At 31.6% G+C, this 24,179-nt stretch overlaps 1 protein-coding gene across 1 annotated transcript; it reads left to right on the top strand.

Annotated features, from left to right (window-relative positions):
- Positions 1 to 5,836: 5,836 nt before the first annotated feature.
- LOC131648452 (F-box/FBD/LRR-repeat protein At4g26340-like) lies at positions 5,837 to 7,587 on the top strand. The gene is made up of 2 exons (XM_058918208.1): positions 5,837 to 6,766; positions 6,968 to 7,587. Exons 1-2 carry the CDS (start codon positions 6,053 to 6,055, stop codon positions 7,421 to 7,423), a joined length of 1,170 nt encoding a protein of 389 aa, XP_058774191.1. The 5' UTR covers positions 5,837 to 6,052; the 3' UTR covers positions 7,424 to 7,587.
- The last annotated feature ends 16,592 nt before the right edge of the window (positions 7,588 to 24,179 follow it).

Raw genomic sequence — 24,179 nt, forward strand, 5'->3', positions numbered from 1 at the left:
CTTGATCAATGCTTTCCCTTGATCGAGGATTAAGAGTTTTTGATATTTTATGCTTGCTCAATAATTTAAGACCAATGTTAGTCTTCAAAGTAGAATTCTTGAAATATTTGTTGCTAGCTTTCATTATGACGAATCTTGATCACTTGATGTTACAATTAAACTTGAAGCTTTTTCCATTCTTTTTCCATTCTTTTTCCATTCATTTGTTTATCATTTTGTCTTCATCAAAACATAATAGATGAAGAGTCTTGACTTCACTTTAAAATTTTATCGGTTTTTGAATACTTGTTGTTCTTATTTTTCTGGTTTGGTGCAAGAGTTTAGAAATGTGTTACTTTCTTTTCTGGTTATGATTTGTGAAAGCGGTAAATACGGAAAAGTAAAGAACACAATGATGTATACTGGTTCCCCTCACAATCCGAGAGTACTCCAGTCCCCTTTCAACATGAAAGAGATTTTACTATTGTTTGTGACTTACACAAGACACACCAAACACCAAGAACAATCCTCTTGGATTTTCACTAAGTACCTTAAGAGAACAATCCTCCCTTAATGACTCACTTGTTCCCAACAATCCTGGACAACAAGATTTCAACCACTAAGAATAATCCTCTTAGATTTACTAACTTGATTATGAGAACAATCCTCTCACTAATCAAAAACCCTTGCTTCCAACAATCCTGGATAGCAAGTCGATAATAACCAAATATATTTGAGTAGTAATGTTGATGAACATATATCATCCAAGGCATGGTTATGAATTCCATAAATGACGCTTAAACGCCACAAATCATCAATCCTCCGAGTCACGTGCAACTTAAACGGACACCCACACTTCCTGTGTCTTCGTGTTTTAACACCCGGTTTGTTGGTACATACCTCCACCCCTCTCGCAACTCAAAACGAAAAAAGCTTTCCGTCCACTATTTCCATTGTCGAACATTAAAATAACAATGCCAAATTCAAATTTACTAGCTTCACTACGAACCCAATCAAGCAATTGTTCACGACAAGCGAAGCTCCGATCATTTGTAAATTGTTGTCGTACATCCACCGCATCGATCATGGATTTAACATCGTTAATCGGATCGTTATTAACGTTAACATCTTCAGGAACTACTACGTCATCGACGACAATGTTGTCCGGATGCACCATACCTAACATATGCAAAAATTAGCAAAAATGGTCAAAATTGTTTTTTTAATACTGCCAGGCATTATTTCGGAAGTAAATTTCCGAAATCTGTTGGGTGACTTATTTCGGAAATGAACTTCCAAACTGACGGAGTTTTCATCACAGAAATCACCAACAATGTAGTGAAATAGGGGATGAAATGAGAGATGTTTACCTCAAATTGTAGCTTTCTATGCTCCCTTTAACGTGATCAACGGTTTGAAACTTGATTTTGAGACGAAAAATGGATTGATATTGATGGATGTTTTGGAGAGGGTTTGAGTTTGTTTTGGAGAAAAATGATGAAATAGTGAAGGAGGGAAAATGGTATATGAACACATTATTTCGGAAATGTGCTTCCAAAACAATAGCTGACTGTTAAAACCAACATATTTTTTGAAATTTCATGCATTTCGGAAATGCATCTCTGAAAACACCAATTTTTTGGAGATTTCGGAGATGCATTTCCGAAGTCTGAAAAAATCTATAAAAAAAAATACTTCGGAGAAACATCTCCGAAGCAGGGGCAAGTTGGGAATTTCGTTGGGGGTCACCCCCATAGGGGGGTCAATAAATAAATTCTCAAAATAATTTATACTGTCAGTGTATAATAATCAATTTCTTTTTTAAATAATCATATATTTTATATAGAGTGAAGTCCCATTTTAGTCCCTCATAAAAACTGTAAAGGTCATATTAGTCCCTGAGAAATAAAAAGTCCCTATTAAATCCCTTACAAAATTTAACCGAGCCATGTTAGTCCCTCTACTAATATTTTTTTCAAACCGATTTTTTTTTACTTTTGAACCGTGACTGGACCGCCAGTGAAGATCCATTTTAGTCCCTCACAAAAAAGGGAAAGTCCAAATTAGTCCCTGAGAAAAAAAAGTCTCTATTTAATCCCTTACAAAATTTAACTAAGTCATGTTAGTCCGTCTTTTAATATTTTTTTCAAACGATTTTTTTCGTATTTTTAAACTATGACTAGACTTGACAAGATAGACCTACTTTCAGAAATTGTGTACGGGTCAGAGGTTGAGTTCCTTTGCACATGGTCAGAGTCAAAGTCAGAGTCCGGTAAATTCTTTGACTAATGATCATGCACACTTGAATATATGTTAGTGTACCTAATTGTTCATTAAATACTTATCATCAAAACCTAAGTGATATGGTATAAACCAATTTTCTTCCAACATACCATGTGTATTATTTACAAAAGAAAGAAATTATCCTAAATCACCTTAGTAACAAAACTAAACCTTCCTAAAAGATCATTAACAACTAAAACAATAACGACACCTAATACACAAGAATACATAACAACAAAAACCATAGTCACCCACCCATAAGCCTGATAATAAACCAAATAAAAAAAAGAACGTCGTGGTATCGCAATGATTTATCTACAATCCCTTCATAAATAATTTCAATTCAACAGTCGTAAAATAGGAGTCCAGTCACAATTTAAAAAAAATTGAGTTGAAAAAAATACTAAAAGATGGACTAACATGACTTGATTAAATTTTTTAAGGGATTAAGTATAGACTTTTTTTCTTAGGGACTAAATTGAACTCTTCCTTTTTTGTGAGGGACTAAAATGAGTCTTTATTAGCAGTCTAGTTACGGTTCAAAAAGTAAGAAAAAACCCGATTTTAAAAAAATGTTAGTTGAGGGATTAACATGGCTCGGTCAAATTTTGTAAGGGATTTAATAGGGACTTTTTTTTTTCTCAGGGACTAATCTGACCTCTACAATTTTTGTGAGGGACTAAAATGGGACTTCACTCTTTTATATATTTGTATTATTTTATAGTTTTTAATGAATAATTGGAAGGAAAAAATTTACCCATAATTTCTTAGATGTGTGTATAATATTTTTCAATAAAAATATGACAAGTGTACTTAAATATTGTTTAAGAAGTAAAAATAAAAAAAAATTACATATGTATAAGAGGAAATTATACATTTATTATATTTTTATTAGAATACAAATTATAATGTTAATGTAAAATAAAATATTTAAATAAACCAAATAATTAACAAATGGGTAGCCAAAAAAATAACTTTCCTTTTTTAAATCCACATTCTTATACACTTTGTATAACTTTTCTTAAAAAACTTCTAATCAATTTTTTTGAAATAATCATGTATTTTATATTTTTCACATTTTTTATTTTATTGCTTTAATGAATAACTGAAAGGAGAATTATGAATGTTTATATAAAATAAAATAATTAAAGTCATATTAAAGTTTTTTTTTCTTTATGACCTAGCTCCGGTGATTTTGGGGTAGATGGGTCGATGTCGAGGCCGATCGAGAAAATTGGCGGTGACGACTCTTTCAGCGATGGTCCGAATGTTTTCATCATCGTCTAAGACTTATATAAAAGGATCTAGCTCTCAATTTAAATATGGTAATTCGCTGATAAGGGCCAAATTACGGTGGGTTTTTGCATGAAAAAGTTGCACTTATTAGCTTGATTCTCAACTTTAATGTAAATACTAGCTTTAGTAAGTTATCAAGTAAGTATTGTTTAGTTTACTTAAATCCAACTCATTTTGTAGGTATATATGTATAAGAAGAGTTGTGGTCATCAAAAGACAGAAAAATGGCTTAACCATGCACTTATGGATCAAAGCATGCTTGCAAGTCTGGGTTAAGCACAAGTTGAAGCGCAAAGGGAAGTAGAAAAACAGAGAGTTTTGCGGTGAGCACGAGTTGGCAGCTCGAGGGAATTGAGCGCCAAATTCTTGTGCTGAGTTCCATTTAGGGCAGGTTAAGTCCTTTGTCTGGTAGTTGCGTTGAGTGCAGGAAAGCTGGGTTGAGCGCGAATGATTGTTCAAGCATGCTATAAGTACTTTTTCAATTGAGAAATTTAGGGTTGGACGCATTTTTTGAAGGAGAAATACAACAATTGAAGGAGAAACAGGAGAATCAAAGTTAAATACGCAACCATCGTCGATTAATCAACCTTGATGCATATTTATCTCTTTTCTTTTCTTGTGAATCAAGTTATTATGATGATGTGTAGCTAAATCTCTTTTGTCGGGACTGGATGTAATTAACCATAATCGTATGTATTTCTTCTGATCATTGTTATGTAAATTAGAAAAGCATGAAGTGCAAGAGAAAAAACTTGTCATATCCTAAAATTTGACCACTTTTTTATTATCATATTGATTTTTGTCACATTTTCTTTCAAATATGTGAATGAACTCATTTATTAGCGAAAAAAGTGTTCAAGGACTTACGCATGCAAGTGCTCAAACTCGAATCTTGCCTTTCCCATTGTTAGTGCATTTTTTTACTAGTTACTTTCTTTCTATTTTACTGTAATTGTTTTTGTATTATTTTTGTATTACTATTATTATTAGTTATTATTATTAGGGTTAAATATACGATACTCCCTGTAATATAGACGAAATTCGCTTTATCCCCCTGTAATATAAATTATTTGAATTCCCTCATTGAAATGTTAAAATTATGTGTCTTTTATCTCCCAAGTGTACAAGTTATCATTTTCATTATTGCTATTATCATTGTTTTTTTAGTTATTATTATTACTATTATTTTATTATCATTAGTTTACTATTATTAATTTAATATGGGGATTATTGGTACAACACCATTTCCTACCCCCATTTGTTACACCGTATACACTGTTCACCGTATTATACGGTGAACACAATTTTTTAATAAAATGTTAATAATATTTTAATTTTTTTTTTTAAAAAAAATTTAAAATTTATTTTATAACACAAATATATGATTGTATCATAATCAACTTCACAATTGAATTAACCATAAAAATGTATGTTATTAACCAACTATTTTATTTATAATTTATTAACCAATTTCACTATTTCATTAACCAATAAAATATATGCTATTAACCATATTCGACACTAATTTATAAATATATTAACCAATTTTTATACTTCATTAACCAACTTTATTTTACTATTTAATAATTTTATGTTTGAGAATTAATTAACCAGTTTATAAACAATATTAACCAATTTTACACATAGTATTAATCAAAGTTAATTTATCACGTAAGATTATCTTTTTAAGTGAGAATATACATTAACCAAACTTTGAATTGTATTAACCAAGTTATAACACTCAATTAACAAACTTGTATTTCCTAGTCAAGACTACTTTTTATTGTCAGGATATCTATTAACCAAACTACAAACTATATTAACCAAATTTTTATACCCTATTAGCCAGAGTTGTTTTGGAGAAAGAAAATAAAATATAAAATAAATGTCAAAATAATATATGTCACTATTCACCGTATTTGTGGAATTGGATGTCAAAATATCTCTTAGTATTGTATTTTTTTTTTATTGAGTCAAATCAAAGAACAACCTTCAAATCGGTGACAACAGGTACTTAATTTTCTTAAACTTCCTTCCAAGCATGAACATATACCAATTTGCTAAAAAAAAAAAATTTTAAAAATAAAACTTTAAGTATAGTTAGTTAACTAAATTCACGTCACAATTATACTAGTACTTTAAAAGTTTAAATAATAAAAATTACATTTATGTATGTCCATAATATTTAATATTGTTTATTTTTGTCATATGTAAGCTTAACTTACATGAGTACTTTAAATTAGTGATGCAGAATAATAAAAAAACAGAACATGAATGGAACGACATCTCTCGTTCTCTTGTTCGCGAAAACGAATGTGCAGATACGCCGCCTGTACCCGGAACGAGTTCGCTCGGCCTCTGAAACTCCAACGCCCGCCGTTACTAAAACTCTTACCCAAACCCTAATTAGGTTTTCTAATAATCCTATATATTGCTGCAGCAATGATGATAATCCTCTACTCTTGCTTCCTTGCCCCATTCACAGTTAGAGATCATGGCTTCTGGCCGTTCAATTCCAACCGTCAATAGAATCAGCGACTTGCCGGACTCAATCATCTCTCACATTATCTCCTTCCTTCCAATCAAATTCGCTGCAACCACATGCATTCTCTCTAAGAGATGGAAACTGGTATGGCTGTATGTCCTTATTCTCAACTTCGATGACAAAGCATTCAATAACTTTGCCACGTTTCGCAAGTTTGTTTATTCAACCATGTTCTCCTTGCGAGATAAAAACACTTCAATCCAATCCTTTACCTTAAAACTAGGCTCCTCTTGTCGCTTCCAACAAAGAGAATTGAATAGAATTCTTAAATTTGTGATGCAAAGAGGAGTCAAGAATCTTAACTTTGACATGTTTGGTAGACATTGTTATATCAAATTACCTCCTCGCATTCTTAGTTGTAAGACTCTTCAAATTATTAAGTTGGTCAACATAAAAATGTGGGATTTTGATCAAGTGAATTTTCCTTGTCTCAAAATTCTTCATCTTGATAGCGTTGATTTCACATCTCCTAAATATTTTGTCAAGTTTCTATATGGCTGCCCTATTCTAGAAGAATTGAATGCAACATCTCATATCTATCAGGAATCACTTGTTTTGGAGAACTTGAATGCTTTACCTAATTTGGTTAAAGTAAGGACTTATTATGATATGGATAATCTGATGACTCTGGTTTGTAAGGCAAAGATTTTGCATATAAGTCAGGTATGAATATTATGCTCCTGAGTAAGTGTTTTAGAAATTTAAGATATAATTGAAATTTGTATTCTTACTATATTTTTATTGTATTTTCATTCTTTTTTGATTTAGTGTACAAATATATAGTAATTTTTTGATCAATATGCACATAAGATATGGAATATAGAGTATACATTTCTAATGTTCTATCGTATGCAACTCACGCAGATACATGGGATGACTTGGAAAACACTTCCCTTGTTTCACAATTTGACACACATGTTACTTGATTCTTTTCATAGCTCATCACGGGAGAGGAGGGACTGCAGGTCGTTAGTAGAAATACTCCCACATTTTCCCAATCTTCAATATTTTGAGATTTGGTTTAAATTTTCAAATTTTCCGGGTAAAATAATTTGTTCTGAATGTTTAATGGTTCCACCCAATCCCACCATTGCTCCAGAATGTCTTTTGTCACAGCTTAAATCATTTAGCATTAAAGGGTACACAGGGAGAGAATGCGAGTTCAACTTTGTGAAATATATCATGCATCATTCCAAAGTATTAGAGACTATGTCTGTCAGGAAGAGTACCCTGAGTACCTGCCTTGAAAAGGAACAAATGCTTATAAAGTTATCTTCATGCACAAGGAGCTCTACAAATTGTAAACTTATTTTTGGTTGATGATGATTGTTTCGTCGTGGTTCTTTTTGAAGAATGTTATGGTTTGTCATAAAAGAAATTTCCAGAAGTAATATCATATACTTTTTCTTTGAGAGACCAATTCACGTAATCAAAGTACTTTTTATTTATTTTATTGTGTGGTGTAATCCGGTTGCTAATTTTATGAATACTCGAAAATCTATAACTAAAATATATTTTGATTGTTAGTTTATTGCTCGAAACTAGAAAATGTTTGATTTTCTTGGTTGGCTATTGGTGTGTTTTCTGCGTATATGAACATTTAATGTGCCTATTAAATTTTACCTTTTAGGTAAGCCATGGACGATTTTTTAGTGTTTATGTAAGATGAGTTAAGCATAAGAAGGGAAGGAAGCATGTGCATGCATTTCTACAGGTCTATGGAAACTCTTCCCTTTCCAACTTTTCTTTTCTGTTTTTAACTTAGCTTTTAGAGGACTTACAAGATTTTTCCTCTTCTGGAGAGAGTCAATCTATATTTTCAAAGAAATACAAGTTCCTATAAAATCATTATCATTGGGGGATGGTATTTCAAGTCTAATTCATTGACTTGTCTATGTAGGCATAAAGTATTGACCTTGATCAGTGGTATTTATGTGTCACAACAAACTGGATTTTATTTACTGGTAGAATGAAATTAGTAAGGGATAAATGATGGTGTTTGTGAATTTTAGGATATGCGTTGGTGGTTTTGTGTGTCGTATGCCTCCCTTTGATTCAACTTGAACATTTTGTTTGTTGAATGACTCGCTTTATTTCAGATGTGGATGTTTCTACGTTGTTGAGTGCAATTAGTATTGTGCATCACTGGTTCTATATGTCTGCATTTTATTACATGGTCAGGCTTTGGTTGAAAAAATTCATGCTAATTAGTATTGTGCGGATTTTGAACTTAACTAGAACGGCATGGTTCACTTGTTTTTCAAATTTTGGCAGTTTTATTCACACCATTTCAATCTAAAGACACATTTTTAGTTTATGGTTAGTCTTAGTCCACTCTGTCCAAGTATCTATTTGATTTCCTATGCGAGAAGTCAATACAATTGATCATTTGCTAGAAATAACTGTCATATCAGAACAAAATCTCTGCTTTGGGTATAAGAGGGTAAGGCCACAGTCTAATATTAGGCCACAGTCTAATATTGTGCTTACCTGACTTGTAGAATTTGAATAATTATTAACCAATGAGGAATGCAATTAATGAGTATGGGTGAGTAGCTTTTAACCAAGATATTATGTGGAAAATTTGAGGACACTGGAAAACTAAAACATTCTGTGTAAGGAGCGAGTGTCTTGACCCAACTCACTCAAACTTTTACTAATAAAAGATGAATGAAAAGAGGAGAGGAGATGGATATGATGTTTGCCAATAAAAATTATTATATAGTATTTCTTAATGATATGCTTCTGTTGACTCGTGCAAATTAAACTAATTTTGCAATAATAAAAGGTGAATTACAACTTATGATCAGGAAAGGAGTCTTCGTATTGATGCAAACTTGTTTTGGCGGTATTTGCATAAAAATGATGATTGGAGTAAATAGTAATATAAGGTTGGGCAGTGGTGAGTCTCGTGTTGTTAAGGTTGCTTCTGGGAGATTATTGGCTAGTCTTATGGTGTTTATTAATTGATTGATTGCTTGAAACCAGTGGCGGAGCCAGGATCCCGAGTTAGGGGGTGCAAGATATTTTTTGAAAACATATTTTTGTATTTTATTAAATATTTTTAATATTTAATTTTTAAAATTATATATATATATATATATATATATATATATATATATATATATATATATATATATATATATATATATATATATATATATATATATATATATATATATATATATATATATATATATAAGAAAGAATAAAATTATAATTATAATAAGTAAAATAAATCTGATTTGGGCATTTTAAGCTAAAGAAATATTTTAGGGATTCAAAATGCAATTTATTAGTAATTTAAATACATATATTTTTCCTTCCTAGAATTACTGTCCGATGTATTTATTGATTTGATTGTAAACTACTTAAATTTTTGGTACATTTCAATTATTGTAATTGATTTAATTTAATTTAAATTGAAATGATTAAATAACAAAAATACAATTATTTATTACTCATTAGTTATTACATACTACCATTGTCAATTGTGCACAATGGTGGTCTTAATTAAAAAGAAAGAGTATGACTACTTTAACTATTGATTGCAGATTTTCATAGTGCAAAGGAGAGAGAGGATTGGACAGTTTTAACTTAAGAGAGAAGGTTGGATTGTTGGATAATTTATGGGTGCAAAGTATATTTTTCAGGGGGCGCAAAGTATAGATTATATATAGAATTACGTGTAGAATTTAAAAGTTGAGGGGGTGCAGTTGCATCCCTTGGTTTAAACTTTAAACGTGGCTCCGCCACTGCTTGAAACATGAAAGAAATCCAAGTTCCTATAAAAAATATTAACATTTGATATATACTATAGGATTGTTTAATAGCATCAGGGGTTTTTGTATGATTTTTGTGACATTAAAAGTGTTTCAACTTTATTGATCATTAGTTGGTTAAGTGGTGATTGGTGTTGGACTCGGTACGAAAGATTACGGTTCGATTTCCGTAACTCCAATCAGAAGGGGGCTGGACCCACTTGATGCAAGAACTGACCTCGAACCGGACTATATCGGTGGTGATAAGTCAAAAAAAGTGTTTAAACTCAGGCCCGGCCCAAGGGGTAGGCCACCTAGGCCACTGCCTTGGGCCTCTAATTTTTTCTTTATGTGCATTAGTATCAGTACTGGGTTAGTATTACATTGATAGCTTAAATTATTTCAGTATTGCATTTAATTTGGAAAGGGAAACAATAAAAAATCCTGCAATGAATAGTAATAACAACTGCCACAAAACCGACATAAATACACACATATTTTTTTAAATATTATTAATAACAATAATACTATTTGTAAATTTAATATATATATTTTTACATAATATAAATATACTTTTAGCTGTAAAAATATTTAATTATTTTTATTTTATCATTTTATGTCATAAACGCTCATTATTAATAATAATAATAATAATAATAATAATAATAATAATAAATATCAATGATAATAATAATCATTATTGCATTAAAATTAATTAGTTTTATTATGAACTCGTATAAATAAATATTGAATGGAGTTTTTTTACTATCTATAAAAAACATATTAAATAAAAAGAAAAGGGGTGATGCACTGACAGTGTAAAATATTTTTACACTGTCAACCAATCACCACCCATGTATCCAATTAAATCATTTTTTTATTTAAAAAAAACTTAATGACATGGCACATTTATGATTTTCTATTGGATGACAGTGTAAAACTATTTTACACTGTCAGTGCACTACCTTTTAACTCTTAAATAAAGTCGATTAAAAGAATTTAATAAATAATTTAAAGTTTTAAAAGTTAGAAAAAGAGTTTAAAAATAATGGACTGTATGTGAGTGTAAAACAATTTTACACATACGACTAATAAAAACTTTTACATTTTCCATGTTATTTTGGTATTTTAAAAATAAAATTGAGATTTATTGTGACGCATGTTCCTCATTAGTTAGTGTAAAAATTAATTTAAAAATTTTATATTTTTTGTTAATGCATTTTCTTTTTTCTCTTAAAAAATTAATTTAAAAATTTTATAATAAATTTCACTTAAAATTCGCCTTAGGCCTCGATATGTATCGGGCCGGCCCTGTTTAAACTTTCAAATGGAAAATGAAACTTTCTTGCAATAATGTTATTTCCCATTCAATGCGAGTGAAAATAGTAAGTTGAACTTTGTATATTAGTTGGTTGTATTTACTATTTATAGCTTCTTCAGTATCTTAGCTGGTTAATGTTGATTATCGGCTGACTTTGTATGATTGTCTCTTATTTATGTCACCGCCATCATTAGAGAAATGCTTTGAGCAAACCTCAAATGTCGAGACCAAAGACAAAAGCGAGCAACCTAACAAAGTAAAGAGCCCGTACATCACCGCCATCAATAGAGGCACGCTCGAGATGACGACTGTCTACAAAAAGGATGCAAGCACGTCAACAAAGATTCCTTATCGACTCATGTTGGGGTTCCAAGACTCTAAGAGGATCAGAGGTGTCCCCAACAAAAAAATTTCCTTGGTTATCACCTCCACGGTAGGGCAGTTTGATGTCTCCCAGATCCTCATCGATGGTGGCAGTTCCTACAACATAATATACTCAGAGTTCTTCGAGAAGATAGGCCTCGACAGGGGTAGCTTGTGGCCATACGAATTACGAAGGCTCCGCTCTCCAGGCATTCAAATGGAACAACTACTCGTCCTTGGGGATATGTGGAGTTGATAGTCTCTGTAGGCGTTGCGGAGAACATCTGAACCGTAAATTCACAATTCCTTATCGTCCGTTGCAAGAGCATCTACAATTGCATATTGGAAGAGATCTTTTGGAGCCACGCTAAACGCCATCTCCTTGTCGGTGCACCTAACAGTCTGTCAGTTTCCACCATTTTCTTTCTTTATTCAATATTTATTCTTCTCCTTTTAGTTCCTCTTTCATCCGGGACACTTATTAAGGCCTGAAAATGTTAGAAACACGTAGCCAAGCATAAAACATGATAAAACAAAAGTAAATTTGACAAAAAATTATAAAATAACAAAATAAGAGAACTAACAAAAATAGTGTGAAAACCAGTTATCATCACTTAAAGTTGCTTCAATGCTTTTGAGTGTAACTTTACTTGTGATGAAGAAATTGTAAGTGATCGTGCTGGTTGTTTAATTCTTGAGTGTGTGATACTCATGCGAGATTGAGTTTAGTTCTTTAGATAAACTGGTCATAAAATCTATGTTTTGGTTTCTAGTACTTCCTCAGAAAAGTTCTGTTTTGGTTATTGAGATAAGCCTGAAAATCTCTTAAGGTTGTTAGCTTAACATGTGGTAAAAAATATTTTTGGTTGGAGATAAGCCTATAAAAATATCAAGATCAAATTGTATTAAGCTTCATGGGCATAATCTATAAAAGCTCAAATTTTATAGTCAAATCTCAAAAAGATTTCTTAGGGATATGACTAGGCCAACGTTCTGTCAAACTTGGACAAACCTCGGGTGCAATCTCTTTAATCCTTAAACCCTTTAAATTAAGCTATTTATTTTACTGGTTTTATTTCTGCTATACTATGAACTCTTATTTAAAAGAAAATTACTAACAAAATTTCAAGTATTATAATGAAAACCATTAAATCAATCACAAATTTTAAATATCAAAACTCATCCCCTTTTATGATGAAGTCATTTTTTCACAATATGGAGCGAGTTGGAGATTCATATAGTTAACATTTATTCTTCCTGCATTATGAGTTTGAAGAGGTTGTTGTGGAAAGAACTTGGTTATGTAAAAGAAAAATCTAATGGAGGAGAGTGGTGTGTGGTTGGTGATTTTAACGCAATTCGAATTAAAAACATTACATCAATTGAGGTCCAAAGTCATTTAAATTTTGTAACTGTTGGTTCGAACACCCATACCTCATTTTGTTTGTCAAATATTTTTGGCAGTCAATTGGTATAGAGGCAAGATCATCATATGTGGTTCAAGAAACGCTGTAATTACTCAAAGTGAAACTACTGAGAGAATGGAACAGAAAGGTCTTTGGAATTTTGGATTTGGAGGTTGAAGTCGCTGCAAAGGAGCTAAATGAGTTGGTTACACTAGCAGCATAAGGATTAGGAGATGTTGATATGAAAAGCATTGAAGATAGAGCTTTAGCATCCAGTAAAGTGTGAAAAAAAATACAGCCTAGAGAGAGCATCTTAAGACAAAAATCAAGATGTAAATGGATTAAGGAGGAGGATTAGAATTCCAAGTTTTTTCATGATTCAATAAAAAGAAAATATAAAAGAAAGGTAAAAATGTCGCTTAATACTTTAAGGGGGAGGATTGATCGAGTTGGAGAGATTAAAGGGAAAGTCAATCATCATTTTGAGCATTGGTTTAAAGAATGTTAATATAGAAGACCACAATTAAAAGGAGTGCAATTTAATTTCTTATCTATGGAAGACAAAAGTATGCTTGAAGAACCTTTCACATATATTAGGAAAACAAAAAAATGATATAACTTAGCGATGGCGACATAATTTGTGTCCGAATGAATAAAATATATGTTTTTAAAAAAAAAATTAGTGACGTGTTTTCCGCTTCACAAATTTTATTCTTTTTAAAATTTTGACAGCCAACAAATGTAACGTTATTTTTATTATTTTATTAATTAAAAAAATAGTGACGTGATTATCACGTCGCAACGGTTTTCTTTAGCCACATGATAATCACGTCACAATTTCACGTGGATAAAGAAGAGTTTTTTTTATTGTCAGTAGAGAGTTGGCGAGTTTTGTGAATGAGTATTTTTATAGGGGAAGACAAGCTCAGGCTTTAAAGTGAGAAGCAGTTATCTTGCAACTTCTTTTTATTTTCGGTGTAACTTAGTTCGATATAAAAAGATAGATTAAAAAATAGCGTGCGAGAGAGAAATGTAGAAACATTTTATTGGAGATGATACAAATCACTATTAGATATAATACTTGTTTGATAATATCATGATAATGATTCTTACACATATAAAATTACATATAAGAGACTTTAGAGACTCGTTTTATTCGAATAAGTAAATACCCTAATGGATATATAATTAATAACTATATATGGTGTTATAATATACCCACGTAGCATCCATATTATGGAGATACCCTAATGGATCACTCATTTACAGATGGAGGAGTAGGAGAAGCACAACACTTGCAGCAAGAGCCTGCAGTTGGTTTAGTGCAACACACACAAGCAGGACATATAGGTGGCCTAGTAAGATCACGTGCAGCATCACATGGTAAAGTGGGAGAGAGAGCCAAAGCAAAGATGAAGATAGTCATCAAAGTAAACTTCAGAGAATTTGTTGCCATTGCAGCGAAAGATACAAGAGAGAAGTATTGAGAAATATGTATGTGAGAGTGAGATAGGTTTTTGTTATTGGAATGATCATGAATGTAGTAAGCATATATATAGAGTTTGTTATGTTCAGGACAAAGAACTAGTGGGTGTAACAATAAATGTGGATGTAGCTTTTTTTCAATGCCGTAACTTGTAGTGTTTTGTTTTGAATTTGAAGGCTGAACTTCAATTAAGTTAATAGTCAAATTGAAGATCTTAAAGAAAAAATAAATCATTTTTCAACAATGTTTCTAACATGTACGCTTTCGTTGACATTTTGTATAACATTTAAATTTTATTGGTCAAAATTCGGCTGTATTTTATAATTTTTAAAATAGATCCTACATAAAGTAGAGTGATTTGTATAAAAAGAGTGTTAGGAACAAACCTTAGTTAAGTGATGATATATATATATATATATATATAATATATATATATATATATATATATATATATATATATATATATATATATATATATATATATATATATATATATATATATATATATATATATATATATATATATATATATATATATATATATATAGAGAGAGAGAGAGAGAGAGAGAGAGAGAGAGAGAGAGAGAGAGAGAGAGAGAGAGAGAGAGATGAGAGAGAGAGAGAGAGAGAGAGAGAGAGAGAGAGAGAGAGGAGAGAGAGAGAGAGAGAGAGAGAGAGAGAGAGTGAGGAGAGAGAGAGAGAGAGAGAGAGAGAGAGAGAGAGAGAGAGAGAGAGAGAGAGAGAGAGAGAGAGAGAGAGAGAGAAGAGAGAGAGATATTTACTCCAAGAGTAAATGTTGAACAATTACTCCAAATCTTGACCATTAATTTTCATTAATCTAACAGTTTTAATTTATCATTTAATCTAATTATTTTTGGATATATATATATATATATATATGAAATACTTTGTCCTGTCAAATAATGAGGGACATATAATCCCAATCACGCTTTTATTTTTAAAATAATTATATGACATGCATGATTGAATGATTAAAATAATTATATGACATGCATGATTGAATGATTAAAATAATTATACCACCAGATATCACAACTCCTTTAAACTCTAGAAATTTCCAAAGACCAGATGTCAAGACATGTGATCTGACATCACAATCAACACAACAAAAGAGCTTAGCATCATTGTTTCCCTTGTCACACATAACCAATACTCCACCTCAAGGGAATATCCAAATAAACATGAATTGTCCAAGTTCACACATCAGAGGCACATGCAACAAAAGAAAAATAAGCCTCACAAAACACTTCAGGCAAGATTTCAGGACAATTGGTTTAACATCATGCACACACACATCAACACTAGCAGTAGAAATAATTCCCCTAAGCATAACACAGATCAAGCATGACAAACAGTCATGCTCCCCCTAAATACTTGCATACATAGCAAACAACAACAACTACTTTTCCTAAGAAATAGTACAGTCCTACCACAATGTCAATAAAAATGTCAAGACATTTGACATGACATCAAGACAAACAAGCTCCCAAGCTCAAGCTAACATAATAACACTTTACTCACCCTTTTTAGCCAAAACTTGACACATACATTTGTGGAAACACACAAATTTCTTGATCATCTTCAGGTGGTCTTCCACCTTTTACCCCTGTAAAAAATTCTTCTGGATTTTTTGCTGTTGTCACATGTTTTAGGAGTGTTGACACTCAACTCCCTTACCACCACCTTAGAACGAGTCCTCTTCAAGCCAACCATTTGATCATGTAGAGATATTTTGTTTCATCCTTTAACAACAACAACTTGCTTAGGCTTATCATGCACTAGAACTTACGGGAAGATTGTAGTATCTGTTGCATTCCTCCATACCTGTAATTGTTACAACTCCTTAATAGTGCAAGTTCCTATCCCAATTCTTATGTTCTTAATTTGATTTGCATATAAGGCTTTAGTGAACATAAAAGTAAGTCGTTCCTTAGTGTCCACATGCTCTAGAGTAATCATATCACCTTCTACAAGATTCCTAATGAGGTGATTATGACTATCAAAGTTCTTGTTCTAGCTATGTTGAATGAAATATTTGATCTCAATTAAATCTTCATAATGTAATGTCATGACATCCTGCTTGACATTATATTCCTTAACAATCTGTTTCATCCACACTAGTTGAAAGCAACTTCTTCTTGTTTCACCACATTCATCTTCAGCATTACACCAAGAAGCACATTTGCTTCTTATTGAACCAGGAAATCATATTGTTTCTCAAGGAGAGACATCCATCAACACTACTATCCCAATTTATATTGAAAAAATAATTCAACATGAAATTAGTACTGTGAGAGTAAAGCACACCATCAGACCTTGTTCCATATGTACATTTTAAGAGAAATTGAAAAAGGTAAACATTACTTGATTACTTAAATACTCTTATGTGCATAAAAGGATAATGAATAAGAATCATCAGATTTAAAAGGAAAGATTGAGATTAAACCGTAACTTTCTCTAAATTATGTGCCTAAAATCCAAAAAATCAGATGCATTTAAGAAGAAAAAATCACTAAATATATTTTAATCACAACCATTAATTTAAATTCTTAGATTATCATATAACTTACTAATCTTCAATATGATATGTTATATATATATATATATATATATATATATATATATATATATATATATATATATATATATATATATATATATATATATATATATATATATATATATATATATATATATATGGAGAGAGAGATATTTACTCCAAGAGTAAGTGTTGAAGACTTACTTCAAATCTTAACCATTGATTATCATTAATCTAACGGCTTTAATTAATTTTTTATATACAAAAATATTTTCAAAAATAATTAGATTAAATGATCAATTAAAACTGTTAGATTAATGATAATCAATGGTCAAGATTTAGAGTAAGTCTTCTACACTTACTCTTGGAGTAAATATATCCCTCCTCATATATATATATATTATGAGAATAGGTAAGTTATGTGAGAATGAATTTGAACCATTAGATTTTAAGATAAATAGTGGAGATTATGTGTCATTGTTTTTTCTCTCTCCTCGATCATCTATTTTAATAATGGAGGAGAGAGAGAAAAGATTGACAAATAATCTCTACAATTTATTTTAAAATCTAATGATTCAGATTCATTATCATGTTCTCATATAAAAATGTCATTCTCATATATATATATATATATATATATATATATATATATATATATATATATATATATATATATATATATATATATATATATATATATATGAGAGCATATCAAGTGAGAGCATTTTATATATGAGAGATGAGAGGAATAAATATCAATCATTCGATTCATCAAGAGAGAGAATGTTAATACATTAATGTAGCTATTAATTTCTCTTTCTTGATGAATCCAATGATTGATATTTGTCCCTCTCATCTCTCATTATAAAATGTTCTCACTTGATATGCTCATATATATATATATATATATATATATATATATATATATATATATATATATATATATATATATATATATATATATATATATATATATATATATATATATGAGCATATCAAGTGAGAACATTTTATAATGAGAGATGAGAGGAACAAATCATATATGGACGACTCAAGTGAGAACACTAATCTAGTTCATTAAAATTAACAAATTAAAATTTAATGGTCGTGATTCATTGTTCTCATTTTTCATAATAACCAAGTGTTCTCAGTTGAGTCGTTTTATATATATATATATATATATATATATATATATATATATATATATATATATATATATATATATATATATATATATATATATATATATATATATATATATATATATATATATATATATATATATATATATATATTTGAACTATCAAATTCATACTAATGATATGATCTCTAACACTACTAGAAAATGACATTTTAAGTTTTTATTTTATTTTAACATCCTCCAACACCGACACTATTGTCCCCATGTAGTGTGTGTGAGTTAAGTCCACACTATGAGTCAAATTTTTGTATGCTATAATTATTAGAGTCGGCATAAACAATTTATTAATTTTTAATATTTAATTTGTCAGAATAAAATTTGCCTATATCACTTATATAATTTCATCATAATTAAATATGGGTTAAATACATTTTTAGTCCTTATAAATATGTGACTATGCAATTTTAGTCTCTTTAATTTTTTTCTATGTAAATAGTCCTCGCAAACTTTTACGTCCTCAATATTGGTCCCCCCGTTAGTTTCCACTAACAGAGGCTGACGTAACAGGCCACGTGGAAGACAACTTGACAAAAATTTGAAAAACGTTTAAAATTGCAGGGGTTTTAAACCTCTTATAAACTAACCTAAGAAAAAAATAAAAAAAAATGATTATGGACTTTTCTCAAACACCTTGCAAGCAAAAGAAGACAAAAATAAGGTACATTGAAGAAACTATGCAAGCCAAAAGCTGTACCATATCATACCAATTGAAAATGCATTATTATTTTCTTCAATAACACGAAAAGAAGCAAACCCACTTTAAACATATCTTCCAAACATTCTGAAACCAAACCCGCACACCCCAAATCTATAAACTTCTTTTTCCTCTAAAAATTTAGAAACAAAACTCAACCACCTGATCGTTCTGTCATGGCCAATCAACCTGAATCCTCTGACACGTAAGTTTCAATCTCCTTTCGTTTCAATTCCTCTTATTTTCTTGTTCTAATTTGGATGAATTCAATCATTGTTCTGGACTATCTCAATTGTTCCAATTGGCCCAATCCACTCTTTGACATTAACCGACCCAATAAGCGTTGTCCCAACTCACTAGAGTTGATGGAGAAGACGTCTCCCCATTGACCGAGCATGACCGGGAGTTAACCGGGTACGCTGGAACTTCGTCCTGGACAACGTCTAGTATCCCGTACACGACTATTCAAGACCTGGTCAAACAACCCCCTATATTCTGGGTCGGAAATCACGCCTAGGCCCAAGAAGATAGGAGATCCACTCCACTCCAACAAGAGCATTATAAATAGCCCTCTACCTCTAGAGGGAAAGGTAATCCAAACTTTGCCCAAAATCTCATACTTTCTGTTGTACCTTGTTATTCTCTTACTTACTTTGACATCGGAGTACCTCGCAGGTACAACCCCATTTTTTCTCAACCATCACCAAAGATCAAGCCTACTATAACTGACCATCTGTTCTGCCCGATACGAACAAATGTTTTTCTTTATCTGTAATTTTCATTAAGGGAACAAAGAGGGATTTTAGCACTGCCATTTTGGAACGGCAAAAAAGCTCCTAATCACTTGGTTGTTGACAAACCTGTTTTAACCATGAAACATATTGTGTTAAAACTTTATGGTGTTGCGGTTAATTATTGTGAATTTCCTTATTGTGATATTATATTCGTTTAAACTTTATGGTGTTTTGGTTAATGTTTATGTGAATTGCTTTGGATTTTCATTATAGTGGTATTATATTTGATTAGGGGATTGTTTATTAATTAATTATCGGGATTTTCTTTTGTTGCTTTTAGTTTGTAGGGTAAGAAAAGGAAGGATATCATTTGTATTGCACTTGCTGATGACACATGCGAGGAACCGAAAATAAGAATGAACAGGGTTGTAAGGAACAATCATAGGGTTAGGCTTGGAGATGTTATTTCTGTGCATCAATGTGCTGATGTCAAATATGGGAAGAGAGTTCACATTCTTCCTGTGGATGATACTATTGAAGGAGTGACAGGGAATCTCTTTGATGCCTACTTGAAATGTGAGTTACTCCTTCGATGTGTTTCTTCAATGTACCTTATTGTTGTTATATTTTGCTTGCAAGGTGTTTGATAAAAATCTAGAATCATTTTTTTGTTTTTTTCTGGGTTAGTTTAGAAGAGGTCTAAAACCCCCCAATTTCAAACGTTTTCAAATTTTTGTCAAGTGTCTTCCATGTGACGTATCACGTCAGCCTCCGTTAGTGGAAATTAACGGAAGGGGCCAATATTGGGGACAGAAAAGTTTGCCAGGACCATTTATTGAAGAAAAATTTTAGGAGGACTAAAATTGTATGGTCGCTTATTTATAGGGACTAAAAACGTATTTAACCCATTAAATATTTAATTTACTGTATAGAATCGTCCCAACAAATACTATATAACTTGAACATAATTGAATACTTTTTAATTTAGTATTTTACTAAATAAATTCGATAGATAAAAGAAACTTTTTCTCAGTTTTTATCTACTTTTCATTTTCATATTTTTTTTCTCTCTTTTCATTTTCTTAATATTTTTAGTAGTTTTATTTCCTTCTCTTTTCTTTTTTAATTTTTAGTTCCTTCATATCTTTTAGTGAATTTTATTTTATAGACTTTTAATTATGTCATATATTTTCTAATTCGCTTTCATTCTTTTATTGAAAAAATGTATTCCTTCTTGCACTTTTCCATTTACAATTTTTTTTTTAATTTCAAACAAATAGACAATAACCTCTAAGACTATTTTCTAAATAAAAATATTTAATTTTTAAAAATATCTATAATGAATAAATAATGTCAAAAATAAGATGATTTAAATTTCATAATTTGAAAATCTAACCTGTTAATTTTGATCTTATCCCTTTTATACTTGGGATCTTTTTCTATATTCCAATTTTTTAAAAGAAGTCAACATCTCTTAAGATAAATGAACTATTGAGATGTCAATAGCTCGGTGTGTGTTTTTAAATCATGTTCGAAATTCACATATGGGAAGTTCATATTGTATATATTTTCTTGAGATACACATTAACCACATCAAAATCACTCCACAAATCAAAACAACATTTTTCATAGCACGATCAAAAACCATTGAAAATCCATCAGCAAATCAAAAGCACTATCCAAACAATACCATCGAAAAACAAAAGAAAGGAAAGCCAAAAGAAGAGAAGAAGTAAACAGAACAAAGCTTAGAGACTTGAATCGAAAAAAGAAAAAACGTAAGAAGGAGGAAAATATGCGAATAGTAGATGGAAAACTCCAACGACGATGGCACCTATGCCAATCGCGATTCCTCTCACCACCATGTACCATTTACGACGCGGTACAGTCGCCGACAATAGCTCAACCTGCCTCACGGCATTGTCTGGCCGACCAAGCATACTGCTGCATCGAGCAGCCCTCCCTTCCACGTGACCAGAACACCTCCCACATCCTCCTCCCAGAAGCCCATACGCACCACCGACCCCTCCAATCCAACTCCGCGCCGTCCCCGTTCACTAGCGACGAGCTTCTAAACTTGCCACATCACCATCTCAGTCGTGAATCCCGCATCACCCACGCTGCAAATCTCCCACCCAACTGACCGATGGTGCATATCCATTTTGGCAGGTTGAAGGTGAGTATTAGTTCATTTTTTTTGGGGTTGATCAATTGTTTGTTTGCTTGAATTTTGAACCATGTGATGAAAAATGCATAATGAGAAAAGTAGAGAATAAATTGAGGGAGAGTATTGAGAGGAGAAGAGTTTTTCTCAGGTTTTTTGTTAGAGGGGATGAAGAAATCATAAAGGGATTCAAAACAGAAAGGGGTCAAAAATCTATAAATAGGCTTCAGTTAGAAACAGAAAGGGACTCAACTTTTGACTTAAGAGAGGAACACAACAACAATAGGAAATAGTGGATCTTGAAGAATTGAAGTTGGATACGCATCAATTGTGGGGAAATCATAATTGATGCTCATTCATCTTTATTCTTCTCACTTGTACCAAGCTACCATGACTAGCTAAATCTTTTTCTTGTTGGGATTGGATGTAGTTCACCATAAAAGTATGTATGTTTATTGATCATGGCGTTATATGTAATCTATTTATGAATTAATATTGATGTTATCTTTGTTTCACTATTTAACTTTATAGATTGGAATTGATATTTGAGAAATACGGTTCAAATCTTGATATAAGATAACCATGTGTTAGATTCTAAATTCTAGATATAGATTTAGGTTTAACATTCATAGAAAATTATCAATTCTTATTGCTACCTTATTGCTTAATAGGTTGAAAAATTATCGATTAAACAATACATTTGAACTCTCATCAGGTGTTTAGACATAAACATTGTTTGTGAGCGATACGTGATGGTAATGATTATTATCTAGGTTTTGTATAACTGATCAGTAAACTACGCAATTGGTGGATGAAATTCAATCCAATTAAATTCTTATATCTCTGAAACTTTATTTATTATTTATCTGTTTTACTTTCTGTTACTTACACAATTAAATATTGTGAATACAAGATCACACTCAAAGATGTTTTTGATTCATGGCAAACTCAACAAGCATACAAGCAACAAGGTACAAGCAGAAGAACTCAAAGAAAAGCAAGCATTGGTCACTCATAACAGAGCAGGTCGACCTACTATGCATACAGGTCGACTCAACACAAGCAAAATAAGAGGAACTCAGAAAAACAGCAGTCAGGTCGACCTACTCCCAACACAGGTCGACCTAAAATGAAGAAATTTACATATCATTCTGCTAGGTCGACCTACACAACAACTAGGTCGACCTAATCTGAGGAAATGTCCCCAAAACGCATCTGAAGTGGATTCTGGTCGACCTACTTCTTTAACAGGTCGACCTAACTGGGAACAAATGACATCCAAAGGATATGCAGCTCTGTTAGGTCGACCTAAGCACCACAAGAGGTCGACCTATCTGATCAAAAAGGATATGCAGCTCTGTTAGGTCGACCTAAGCACCACAAGAGGTCGACCTATCTGATCAAAATTGCCAAAATTTCTGGTTTTCTCTGCTCCAACTAATAAGCTCTCATATATATTGTCCAAGGTTCAATTATTGCAATAGAACACCAACGACTGAAAGATACACAAAGTCTTCTCATCTTCGTTCTTCGTCATCTCCAACACAATTACACATAATCATTCTTGCGTTAAGGGTTAGTGATCGAGTTCGATAACGTCCATGGAACGGAATTGAAGATTCCTAGTGGGTGAAGATTTGTGGGGTTTTTGGTGAATAAAATCCGAGGGTTTTGTCCTCCAAGATAGGTGTTTCTTGGGGGTTTTTATCAAGAGGTTTCATCGAGGATCCATCTGAGTGTGAAGATTGAAGAACAAGGGTTCAAGGCAATTCAAGACACTGCAGAAAAGGGATCAAGTGAAGCTCTTGGATCACCTTGATCTGGCTCAAGATTAAGGGGGAAGAAGATTCAAAGGATCGACAAATTCGGTTTATTGTTTATCGCTTTGTTTTCTTCTTTGTATAAACTGCTTTCAACATTAATGGAAGATTTCCCAATTTCAATTTGGAATTGGGGGCAGACGTAGTCGTAGCGAGGACGATCGACGAACTGCCTGAACAAATATCGTGTTCTTGTCGCTTTTATCTTTTCATTTACGTTCTGTTCATATTTGGCCATAATTGCAAAATTGATTAACGATTCAAGTGTTAAAACTGTGAATTAAGGTTCTGCATAAACATCACAATTCACCACATCTTGAATCATCATCAATTTGAACATTATCACCAAGTGTTTGTCTTTTTGCTTATTCCATTATTACTGCATTGCAAACCAAAGTTTGTCAATTTAGAAGTTAATTGATTTTCAGCTGTGAAACGTATTGACTCGATAACATATCACTTCATCGTTAATCTCAATTATCTTGTGGTTTTGTCACATATACGACCCTTGCAATAACGGTCCGGAATAGACGCAAGTCGATTCAGAACCGCTTTCGCTTTAGTTC

This window comes from Vicia villosa, linkage group LG2 (genome assembly GCF_029867415.1).
Source record: "Vicia villosa cultivar HV-30 ecotype Madison, WI linkage group LG2, Vvil1.0, whole genome shotgun sequence".
Classification (NCBI taxonomy): domain Eukaryota; kingdom Viridiplantae; phylum Streptophyta; class Magnoliopsida; order Fabales; family Fabaceae; genus Vicia; species Vicia villosa.